The sequence below is a fragment of the Coptis chinensis genome, chromosome 6 (genome assembly GCF_015680905.1).
Source record: "Coptis chinensis isolate HL-2020 chromosome 6, ASM1568090v1, whole genome shotgun sequence".
NCBI lineage: Eukaryota > Viridiplantae > Streptophyta > Magnoliopsida > Ranunculales > Ranunculaceae > Coptis > Coptis chinensis.
Window position 1 is genome coordinate 53,202,589 of NC_141461.1, and position 13,132 is coordinate 53,215,720.

The window sequence follows — 13,132 nt, forward strand, 5'->3', positions numbered from 1 at the left end:
AACATCCAGGCAGGGGGAGTGTAGAAATAGTGGTGATGATAATACAAACAAAGAGTCTTATGCCAGCAAAACAAGAGGACGGATGAAACAAACTGTTGACGTTGCTTCTCTTCCTATTCCTACAAGAAAGGATGACAATCTTTCCATTAAAATTGCTTTAGCAGCTTTGGAAAGAGGTATTGAAGCTTGTATATTTGCTCTGATTGCAAGAATGGATACCAATATAGTGAACATAGATACAATCAGATCGGTAGCCAGAGCCGACTGGGGTCTTGAAGGAATAGTAAAGATTTCACCTCTGGGTAAAGGGTTCATCATTTTCTGATTCACTACTGAGGAGGATCTCAACAGGATGTATTTCGGTGGTCCTTGGTATGTACAAGGTCAGCTGGCAAGATTTATTAAGTGGACTCCAAATTTTAATATAGATACTCATAGACAAACAACTTGTTTTAGTATGGGTTAAATTTCCAGGTTTACCTTTTAAGTACTGGGAAGTAGATATTCTTATGAGTATGGGATGAGGACTTGGATGTCCTATTCGAGTGGATATGAACTCTCTAGAAAGAACTAATGGGTATTATGCCAGTGTGCTGGTAGACATAGATTTGTCAAAGCCTTTACCAGACCATATATTTGTTGAAGTGCCAAAACTGGGCATTGAGTTTTGGCAAAAAATTCAGTATGGTAATATTCCAAAGTTTTGTAATCAGTGCAACATTGTCGGGCATTTAGTGGCAGAGTGTAGACAAGGTACTAAGAATAAGGAACAAGACACAGTGGCTCAAGAGAAATCAGTAGGAACAACTCAGTGCAATGATACAGGAAAGGAACCAATGGTATCTGAAACACAAGGGGAAGGTGTTAGACTGTCTAAGAGCCAAAAAAGAAGGAATAAATAAACTGTCTGGAAGCCTATAAATGTGCGACCCACAGCAGAGATGAGACCGAAAATCAGGCAGGAACAGACACCAGTAAGTGAGTTACGTGTTTGCTCTAACCCAAGGGTAGATGAGGGAAGTCCTAGTGCTAGTGGTGTCGGTGAAGCCAAAGCATATATGAATATGGATGCATTAGATAATGGAAATGATGTGGAGAATATACAGGCAATTGTTCCTCATGAACAGATGCCGTATGAGATATTGAATTCTAGAATGGAAGAAGACGGGCTTATGAGGTATAATATGGAAACGAGATTTCATCTCTTAACAAATAGAGAAGAAGTAGAAGAGAATTCAGTGGAGGAATGCTCTGACAAGGAAATTGAATACTTTCATGATCGTATCATGGAGGTAGAAGAGGAAGTGCATGTCCCTAGTACCCCAGATCCTGTGAGAACAACGAGAATTGTTACAAGATCGGGTAAACAGTGTGGAGAGGGAAGCAATTTTTATAACAGCAAACAGAAAGCAACAACAGCAAAAAGTAAAACCAGCGGCAAGAAGGGGAGGGGCAGACCTAGAGGCTCCAAAAACAAAGGACATCGATGAGTACACCCATATGCTTTTGTAATGTTAGAGGCGAAAATGAGGTAGAAAAAGCAAGAGAAATAAAAAAGTTTCGTTTGGATAAGAAACTTAGTGTTTTTTGTTTATTGGAAACTAAAGTGAGGCTGAATAAGTATGATTTTCTTAGAAACATTTGTTGTCCATCTTGGGAGCATACAAATAACTATGGGAAGGATCCTACAGGGCGTATCTGGATTTGTTGGGACTCATATAAGATAGACATCAGCAAGCTACAAGATACTGACCAATTTATCCATTGCAAAGTAAGGTCCAAGCCTTCTAATGAAGAGTTTCTCTTAACAGTTGTATATGCTAGAAATGTGAAGTCTCTCAGATTAGAGCTTTGGCAAGATCTTGTGACTATTTATAATTTAGCTAGCATACCGTGGTGTGTAGTAGGGGATTTGAACAATATAACAAAAGCTGTTGAGAGAGTGGGGGGAAGGCCTATGCATCCCAGTGAAGCAGAAGACTTTGTGGATTGCTTGCAAAAATCAGGATTATCAGATTTGAGCTATAGTGGATTCTTCCTCACATGGAACAATAAAGTGGAAGGGAAAGGTAGAATCATGTCCAAGATTGATAGATGCTTAGTTAATAGTCACTGGAATGATGATCTCTCGAATGCTAAGGTTGAATTTTTACCTCAAGGAGTATCCGATCATTCACCTATATTACTCCTATGGAATGATTTCAGTAGCAAGGCAACACCTTTTCGATTTAAGAACTACTGGGTAGAACAAGAGGAGTTCCAGAATATTTTGCATGATGTTTGGAAGGTTGAGATCCTCTCTAATCCTATGTATGTGCTGATGCAAAAACTGAAAATGCTCAAAGTGAGAGTTAAGCCATGGGCACGTAGTAACTTCTCTGATATTCATTGAAGGGTAACACAATCAAGAGAAAGATTATATGACATACAGAGGCTAATCCATAATTCTCCGATGGATCCATACCTGGGACAGAAAGAGAAAGAGGCTTTGCAGAGGTATAGTGAACTAGCACGAATAGAGTTTTCTGAGATCAAGGGAAAGCAAGATAGTGATTGGATGCTTGAAGGTGATAAGTGTACAACATTTTTCTTCAAATCTCTTGAAGAAAAGAAAGCGAGAAAAGGTATCTGGGCTCTGAAGGATACACAAGGTGGAAATATCACTGGACAGGCTGCCGTTATCAAGTCCATCTTGGATTATTACACTGATTTGCTTGGAGCAGATGCGGGCGAGATCTATGATGAGGAGTTTTTTAATAATTTGCAAGTCAGAGACAAAGTATCTGATCAGATGAAACTTATTCTTGATAAAGAGATCACAGCAGAGGAAATCATAACAACTCTCGTTCGAAATGAAGGACAACAAAACACCGAGACCAGATGGCTTCACTCCATTTTTCTTCAAGAGATGCTGGTCTATTGTTGGTCATGACTTCATAGCTGCTATTTCAAATGCGTTTGCTTATTGTAGATTTCCTAGAGGTGTTAATGCTACTTTTCTATGTCTTATACCAAAAGTCAGCAATCCCTCAAAGGTTGAGGATTTCAGGCCTATAGCACTGTGTAACACTACATACAAATGCCTTTCTAAAGTCATTTCAAATAGGCTAAAGCTTTTTATCAATGAACTAGTGCAGTCTAATCAATCTGCTTTTATTCTTGGCAGATCAATTCAAGATAATATTCTCCTTTCACACGAGCTACTCAGGGGTTATGAAAGGAAGAATGGTACTCCGAGATGTACCATCAAGGTGGACATCAGGAAGGCATATGATATGGTCAGTTGGGAGGCTATCAAATCCATGTTAAAGATTTTCATATTCCCTCCTAACATATGTAAATGGATTGAAATGTGTATATCAACTCCTTCCTACTCTGTATTGATAAATGGCTCACCAGAAGGCTTTTTTGCTGGAAGACGAGGAGTTCGTCAAGGAGATCCCTTATCTCCATATATCTTTGTGTTTGTCATGGAGATTCTTAGTTGTATACTAAAGCAGAAGTTTGAGGAAAAAGCCATATAATATTATTCAAAATTCAAGCAGGTGAAGCTGTCCCATTTGGCATTTGCTGATGATGTACTTATGTTGTGTAAAGGGGAGTCTTCCTCTGTCCAAGCAATCAAGGAATCTCTTGATATGTTTGGAAAAACTATAGGCTTACAGATCAATAAAGACAAGACAACTCTCTTAGCTGGAGGTCTAAATGAGCAAGATTATGTATCCTTAGCCTCTATTATGGGGGTGGAGTTAGTTAAACCACCAGTGAGATATCTTGGTTTACCACTCATCTCGGCACGGTTAGGTATAAGGGAATGTCAGCCTCTTGTGGAGAAGGTAACTAGTAAGATTACGAATTGGAAATCGAGATTGCTTTCTCATTCAGGAAGAGTACAACTAATCCAATCAGTGTTGTTATCTTTTCATACCTTTTGGGCTAGAACCTTCATTTTACCCAAGACTATTCTGGAGCAAGTTGAAAGGATATGTGGCAGGTTCTTATGGTCTGGAAGCTCTTCCCAGAAAGGCTATCATCAAGCAAGTTGGAGCATGGTGTGTCAGCCAAAAGAAGCTGGTGGGTTAGGATTTTTGAACTTACATAGATGGAATATTGGTGCGTATTATGGTTTGATCTTTAAATTGGTGACCAAAGAAGACTCCATATGGGTTGATTGGATGTGGAAGTAACACATCAAGTCAAGTCACTTTTGGACTATGAAGATGCCACAAGATTGCTCGTGGACATGGCGTAGTATTCTAAAGACAAGAGCAGTGGCCAAAAAATTCATAAAATACACCATGGCAAATGGGAATGATATCCTATTGTGGCATGATATATGGTGTGACCGATCACCATTGATAGAAGATGAAGAAGCTAAAGCCGAGTGGGATTTCCCTGTGGATACAAAATTGAGTGCCATCATTGAAAATGGGAGGTGGAATGGAGAAGTTCATAGTTTACAGTCTCTATCACTGAGAGAAACTATTAGGAAAGTGGAAATAAACCAACATCTGTCAGCTGATAAGATAGTATGGACGCCACATCAGAGTGGCCTTTTCACATCACACAGTGCCTACGATGCTCTAACTCTGAGGAGAGAAAAGAAAGGATGGCATAAACTGGTGTGGGGACGATGGGTACTGCCAAGACATTCATTCACTACCTGGCAACTATTCTCAAATAGCATTCCTACTCAAGACAGGTTGGTACAAAGAAAAATCATTTCCACTTCAGTTTGCTGTCTTTGCAGTAATAGCAGAGAGTTCTCTGAGCACGTGTTCTTTGAGTGCTCATACTAGAGGGAGATTATTACCAGAGTCAAGCAATTGCTGGGCATAGTCACGGATAATAGAACAGCAAACAAAGAATGGTCTTCAATCCAAAGACTCTGTAAGAATGCGGAGGTGGGGGAAATCTACAAAGTATTATTTTATGCAGCTGTTGATAGTATATGGAAGGAAAGAAACTCTCACAGATTCAGGCAAATATTTAAATCAGCTAGGATACTATTTGAGAAGATGGTATGTGAGTTACGAAATTACTTGCAAGTTCTGAAACGGAAATTAAAGAATCCATCATTGCCAGGAATTTGTTCCACCAGTTGAATATAGATATTCAATTGAAGGCTTCAAGGTATACAGACTATTTTTGGACTCCCCCATCTGGAAATCGTGTAAAGGCAAATGCTGATGGGGCGTTGAGTTTTAATGGGCCAGGGTACGGTGGTATGATAAGGAATCAAGATGGTAGCGTTCTAGCTTGTTTTAGTGGAGGTGGAGGAATGCATTCAGTGCTCTTTCAAGAACTAAAAGCTATCGATGTTTGTCCATAGCGATGCCTGTCAGAGGGATATAAGGAAGTAGAGTTGGAAACTGATTCCTTGAGGGCAGTGAAGGCTATCAATAAGCTGGAGAAGCCACCTTGGTATTGTTGGGATATTCTGGAAGCCATTGAATAGAAAAAGGAAAAGTTTCAATTTTTTTCCTGCTCGCATGTGTACAGAGAAGTAAACAGAGCAGCATATTATCTAGCATCTCTAATACAGGGTAGTTGTAATCTTTCTATCTAATTTGTCCCTCCATTAGATTATGTATTGCAGAGTATTGTAAATGAAGATGCGAGTGGACAAAGGTATGTAAGAAAAGGTTAATCAATACATGTGGAGGTCTACCTAACCTCAGCTTAATTTCTGAAAAAAAAATTATGTTTATAATAAATAAGAGTTAGTACTGTTTACGTGTTTTTGTGTATTCCAGGTCTTGGAATCAATTATGTGAAGAAATACATCACTTTTGTAAGAGAAATTAGTCAAATTTCTTGCTAGAGAAATTATATGATTAAAGCCCAAGTTTTAAGGAGAAAAAGTCTTTTTAAAGCCCAGTCAAAGCTGAAAAGTCAAAGTCAACGAGGGTAGAAAAAGAGCAGAAAACTTAATAGAACTTCTGCAGGCCGTATCTTTGGGCTCAAACCTCAGAATTGGGCCTATTATATGTCAAAACGACCATCTTGGAAAGATCTTTCTAATGGTCTAAGTTTTGACACAATCAAAGTGGAAAAAGTAGACAAAAATGGTGTTGCAGTAAATTCGCACAGAGAAACTTTTTTTGGACTTAAGTAATTAGGTTTTGTGCTTGATTTAGTGGCCAAAAACACAGCTCCAAATCCCATGCACGAAATTGTAAACATAATCCTCTCCTATATAAAGAGGATTAAGACAAAACTCTATTCCTCTCTCTCTCCCATTAGTTAGAATAATTTAGCTCTCTCTCTCTCTTCCCTTTCTTTAGTTTAGTATAATTTAAGTAATTAGGGTTTATAATTATAGCCTTCATAAAATCTCCATTAAAATACCTTCAAGTTATTATTATTATTCAATTCAATTGCTTCTCTTTCTATTATGTCTTCTTTTCATTCTTTTATTCATGATAGTCTCATGAATCAAAACTAAACTTCCATTAGAGAGAGTTTGAATGAAGCTTTGAGAGGACTCGATTTGTTAGTATAGATTTGTTGTTTAGGGTTTTAATTTTAGTTTTTTCTTGACTTAGAGATAAGAAGAGTTTAACCTAAACTAGAGAATAGTGAGTTTGCCATGAGAATGGGAACAAGATTTCTCTCATGTTAATTAGTTTATGACTAGAGATAGTATAAAGTAATTAGGGATCATTAAAGGTCTAGTCTTTATATTTTAACCTTGTGTGAGAATATCTAGACTAGGGGTTTCTATACAATTCTATGCTAGCATGTTAAGAAATTAAAAGTGGATTTCAATCTCTCTCTAGTTTTCTCCATATTTGGATCATCTATAAATAATTACTTTAGTTAATATTAGTATAAGATCAATTGATAATATTATCTCATAGTACAAACTCACATCTATAATTATTGCTCTCACCATTATTTCCTTGTGTTTGATTAATTGGGTTCTATTTAGTCTTGATAGATTAAGAGGAATGATTATGTACTCTTTATATTACTTCATTATTGTTTGAGAGTAGGAATATTGATCTAAGCACTAAATTGTCTTTATCAGAGGCTTACAGGTTCTCCTCCTTTCACTCCTCATCTCTTATGTTAGAGGAGTTTAATTCTAGTATATCATGTTTTTGTTTGACTGTTGTTCGTGTTTCTTTTATATTGGACTTAGCCTTGCATGAGATTAAGGTCTGGTAAAAGATAACAATCTAATGTTATCTATCATAAATGTCAATGTACATGCCTATCTAGAATATCACACACTACACCTGTATCAATAGCTGAAGAAGCAAAGACTCCTCTCTCTGATTTTATAAAGCCCTAAACGATATCCCTAAGTCATGCATCGTTCTTGTAGACCCAGTGGGGGATTTTCGAATTCCCCCTAATATTTCTAATTTGTTACCCATTTTCCATGGTTTAGATCACGAAAAGCCTTATCAGCATATGCGTAGGATAGAACAAGGTCTCACTACCTTTCATCATCCTACCGTAGGTTCTAAACAAATTAAACTAAGGGTGTTTCCTTTAACCCTAGCCGATAAGGTGACATCTTGGTTAACTACCCAAATGCCTAATTATGTACACTCATGGGCCAAACTTGTTCAATTGTTCATGAAATAGTTTTACCCACCACTGAAGATAGATGAAATGATTCAAAAGATTTATTTCTTCTGCCAGAACCCCCATGAATCCTTTTCAGAGGCCTGGAACCGGTACACTGATATTCTTATGGAGTCTCCACATCCTAACCTTGTAAAAGACACGCTTGTTCGTTCCATTTTAAAGGGCTTTCACATCATCATAAGGAGGTTCTTGATATAATGAATGGAGGTAGTTTCCTTAGTAAAGAAGCTTCAGAAGCTTACAGGTTTTTAGAAGATTAATCCAAGCGTAATAATAACTTGGGGTAACGACATCCCCCACTCCGCTACTGCTTCTTCCACAGCTAAGGCAGCCAGTTTATTTGAGGTTAAACCTGATCTCGAGCTTAGAACTCTAATCGAATCCCTCACAAAAAAGGTAGAAACCATTTATGTTCACCATAAGCTTACTCCTATCATGAACATCAACTCTCTTCCATGTAATTTCTATTTTAGTCTTGAGCATACCAACTCCTATTGTCCTTTTGTCTATGAACAACCACCCGCAAAACCAGAAAATGTTTGCTCCTTAAATAGCCTTCCTAACGTACCTTAGAGACAAAACCCCAACTTCAGTTGGCGTAATAATCAACCAGTTACACTTCCAGGGTTTAATAATCAAAATGTTAGGCCAGCAAACAACTACAACCTAGTTCCACCAAGACAAGTAAAAGGACCAGGTAATTATAATAATTATAATAACTATTGATAACCGTAAAAATAATAAAACACTAATATTAATGTTAACAACACTAATACGTAATCCTACCGTTCTTACGTTTAAATCAATTCTTCTTACTCTCAAAACATATTCATGCAATATAATGAGTAAGGATTTCGTTCCACTCTTAAACCCTCAAGACTTAAATAGAATTCAATTATTCCAACACAAGGAACAGTGAGAGTGATGTGTTTGGTGTTTAAACTAAAACTAATTATAAATTTAAGACAACTAAATCTAAAGATTCTAACTTTATGAAATTTAACAAACAATAATTAAAATCTAACATCAATAACTACGAAATGACTAACAACCAAGAAATGAAATTAGATCTAAGCAATAGATAAATGACAAAATCGAATTTGATCATTAATAAACTACTTGATTTATCTAATGAAGCAATAACAATATTTTAATACTTTAAATTAAAACAAGGGAAATGAAAACTAATAAAAATGGAGATTCAAAACTAGATCTAGATCTAAAAACTAATCTAGATCTATCTTTTTCTAACCCTAAACTCCATTAATTTAGCTTCCTAACCTAACTGCCATTAACAAAGAGTCAAGCTTTTGTTTTTATACTTCCAGATCCAAAAATCGTGCATGGGCTTGGAGCCATGTTTTGGGCCAGAGAATCAGGCCCAAAACCTAATTCTTTCAGTCCAAAAAGGCCTCTTCAGCTGCAGTTGGCTTCTACAGACTTTTCGTCCACTTCTGCTCCTCTGATTGGGTCAAGGCTTAGACCATTTGAAAGCTCTTTCCGAGCCGGTCGTTTTGACATAAGGTAGGCCTCAATCCGATGTCTGAGTCCAAAGATATGGCATTCGGAAGTTCTGCTGACTGTTGCTCCTTTATCTCGCTAAAGTGGCACATTTCTGCACATAATGGACTTTGAAGCCTGAAATGCATAAAAACACGTAATCAGTATTAACTCTTACTTATTATTCACATAATTGGTCTAACAGTATGATTATTAAGGGGTTAAAACTACAGTTTTGGGCTCTTATCAAACCACCCCCAAACAGCATTTTGCTTGTCCTCAAGCAAAGATGAGAAATTAGAATAAGTGACCAAAAATGGAGTTCTAACTACTCTCATTTCGCTGAGTGCGATTGCATTGACCATATGCAACAAGGCCTTAAACCACTAGGAATTCCCTAGTGGACGAGTTATAGCCTCGTGAGAGTTTTCCAGTGAAGGTACTCACAAACTTCATCTATACTACCACGACTAAGAAATAAAACTATTGTTTTCTCCTTCATGTCTCAACTATCTATACATCTCACTAGCAATTGAATACAGAATAATCATGTCGAAACCTAAGCTAATATATGCATAATAATCAATCATCTACGAATAAACATATATACAATGAGTAATGCTATGAAATGCTTAGCAGTCCGTTTGAAAACTTCGAATAAGCGTCCCTTAAGTAGGTCCTCACATAAAAGTCAAGACAAAAATCACTCTGATTTTTCCACTCAAGTTTCGCTAATCCAGTGTGCAGTGGGCACACTTTACCTTACAATCTCAATGACACACAAGGAAGCCGGAGTCGATCAAACACAACTGCCACTTACTATCACACTAACCTATTCCTAATTGAGCTAGAGGTCTTTATTAGGTGTTCATGGGGATTAGGAGATGGTTTAAGAAGGAAGGAAATGGATATACAAAAGGACAAGTCTGAGATAATAGAGTCTTCATATTATATAACTTAGAGAAAACCTTGTTATTTTCTTTTGCTTCTATACTTTGTTTCCATCATTAGCCATATTTTTCTTTTTCTTTTCTTTGGCTTTTGACTCCCTTTTATTCTATTTTTTGGAGTTTTATTTATTTCTATTTTCTTTTTCTTTTCTTTTCTTTGGATGGAAACTTCTTTTCTTTTTCTGAAGCAACTAACTAATTTTTGTTTACACAGGTTTTTTCTCTTCTTCTTTCTTCACTCATTCTATTCTCAGACTTATTCTAAATTGGGTAGGTTGATTTATTTTTTATTTTATTTTGTTTTTGTAACAGGGTAAAGGAATTGTGGTTTATGGAAGGGCTAATGAAAGGCTCAGAGGGGCGACTAGCGGAAAATAATTCATAGGTTTGAATTTTTGGCTATATCGATCCAAAGAGGGCCTAAATTCTCGCTTAGGATATGGCATAGTGATCAAGCAAGTGGACGTGTGATTTCTCTATCCGGATTTTACTTCTCCCTTGTGTCATTTCTCAATATTTCACTCATATAAGGCTTTAGGCTATATTCTCACAGGATTTGTAGAATAAGTACTCTAGCCTAGATTTCAGAAACTTACTACTAACAATCATAGATACTCATGTAATATATTTATAGATAGATGCAAAGATTATTACCTACATATTAACCTAAGTTTCTAACAATTATTCGATGCAAAAGCTACATTGAGACTTCTAGATTGTTAAGAGCATAGAGAAAGAAAACAATACCAATATTCCTAAGTGTATAGCATAAACTTATTTATTTATATTTTTGAAATTTTTAACTTGAAAACAAATGCATATTATACATATCTATATCCTAACAGATGCCTTAATTACACGTATTTCTATGCCCCCAAACAAGAAGCATGCTTTGTCCTCAAAGCATTTAAATAAAGAGGGTAGAAAAATACCATGGAAATGCGTGAAATTTTGGAACATCTGCAAAACAAGGTTAGAACATACTAATATAGTAATATAAAAAAAAAACTGACGCAACTCTATAAGAGTTCCACCCATTATGGGGTTAGCAGAATTAAATTGCTTGGGACATAAGCAGACACTAACTGAAACTAAAAACTACCTCCACTCCAGCGTTTACTCGTCATCCTCCTCTTCTATAAAGAAGTGAGGTTCCTTCGCGCCCTGCCATGCCATTATAATTTGCCATGCTTCACGCCATTTATCATCTATGATTGCTAACCTATTAAGCGCCACTTGGTCGGATGGGGTGTAAGGTGCAACCTGATGAGGTTGTATCCTCCATCCTTGCCAAGTCATTGCACGGAAAGATCTGATAATATAATTGGTGGGTCTCACAAATGTCGACCCCAACCCAATCCGTGAAACGGGCACAAAAAACAGGAAAGAAACATAGCATAATACGGGAAACTAATATAGGCATAAGAAGATACTTATGCCTCATGCTATGGGCTCGTGCTAAACTAGACATTAAGGTCTTAGGAAGGTCATATAGCAGGCGTTCCTCAGCTAAAGCAAGGAAAACATCGCAAGTGGCATCATTCGCAGAAGAAAAATGCCACTCCCCTAATATGTTTAGCATGATAAAGAACATTACCGTATCACATTAAGGGACAAGCTACCAAGGGCTACGTTATATGTCCCTTGGTCCTCTACACGGAAAATGCCGGACCCATAAGCCTCATGCAAAAAGTCATAAGTGTAGACATGCATATTATCTACCCAATAGCATCATGGGTCTTGTATTTCAGCGGGCATGGCAAGTCCAAGAACAAATGCTAGCAAGAACCATAAGCGGTTCCCAGCCTACGTGTGTGATCACCTCGCGAAACCAAGCACCATAAGTAGTGCTTTGAAACAAATCTTTGAATGATTGTTCTGGTATTATTGTAGGAGATGTCATCTCAAAGCTACGCTCTGGAACAGCTGTAAATCACCCGGGAACAACCCGCGGAAAACTGGAATTTTTCTGGTCCACGGAAGTCAGAGCGCGAGCGCGCTCAACTAGGGCGCGAGTCGCGCTCTTTGTATTTGGAATTCCAGTGTTTGAGCGCGAGTCGCGCTGAGTATGAGGGCTGGTCAGGTTAGGTCCGGCGCTCGATGAGGGCGGTCGCGCTCTGACAAAATTCTTCAAAAAAAAAAAAAAAAAGCGCCGCCTCGACAAAGCAGCGGCGCTTTGTTAGCTAAAACCGGAGTTTAGAGCAAAAAAGAAGGTAAAACTTGGAGTGGTTTTTTTTTTTTTTTTTTTTTTATCGCGGAGCGAGGTGGGGGTAAGAATAGGAATTTGAGTGATCAAGAATGGAAAAACTAAACACCCACCCCAAACAAATTTTTGAAAACAAGTTTGTAAAAATTTGTTTTAAAACGGGTCTTTTAAAGTCGATTCCCTAGACTTAAAGTGATATATATGTATTTACATGCGGTTTCCCATATATCAATAATCTAAAAGTTGTGGGTCTTTCCACAAATAATTAACATGGAATGCACCATCAAACAGAATTAAGCACCAAGATTTCCTATGATGTAGCTTAGTGGAATGAGAGTAAAGCCTTATAGATCTAAAACCTAATCGAGCATACAGTTTCTTCTTTGTCCTCCTACGAAAGGGATGCCAAGTAAATGAATGTGAGAAAATTGATGGTTGTGGAAGATACGTAGGATGTGGATAATTTTGAGAAGGAAAAAATGGAAAAAATGAAAAAGTGTCAGGTGGCTTGTCCTTGGGTGTTACTTCTTCACTAGTTGGTTTTAGATAGTTATGAAGCATAGGAGAAACGCCAAGGTCAAGTACAAACTCAATGGTTCTTTGAAAAGGTAGAGGGCGAGGAACATTCGTGATGGAAGGTGAATGAGTGACATGAGGATGTGAGGTGGGTGAATGGTGTTCAACTAGTGTTCTTAGGTCTATATCATCAGAGGCTTTGAGATATGCAAGACATTCCTCAATAGGTGGGTAAGAAGAATCACTGGGATAGAGGGCGAAAAATTCTTCTTCCGTCCATGGCGTCAAGAGATGAATGGATGTCAATAGAGAGAACTCAAGGAGTCGAAGGAAATCTTCCTCGATGTTATCTACGTCT

General features: G+C 37.5%; 1 protein-coding gene across 1 annotated transcript; it reads left to right on the plus strand.

Moving 5' to 3' along the window:
• The first annotated feature begins 1,486 nt into the window (after positions 1-1,486).
• LOC147493605 (uncharacterized) lies at positions 1,487-2,392 on the plus strand. Its single transcript, XM_086567877.1, has one exon. The coding sequence runs from the start codon at positions 1,487-1,489 to the stop codon at positions 2,390-2,392; it is 906 nt and encodes a 301-aa protein (XP_086424003.1).
• The last annotated feature ends 10,740 nt before the right edge of the window (positions 2,393-13,132 follow it).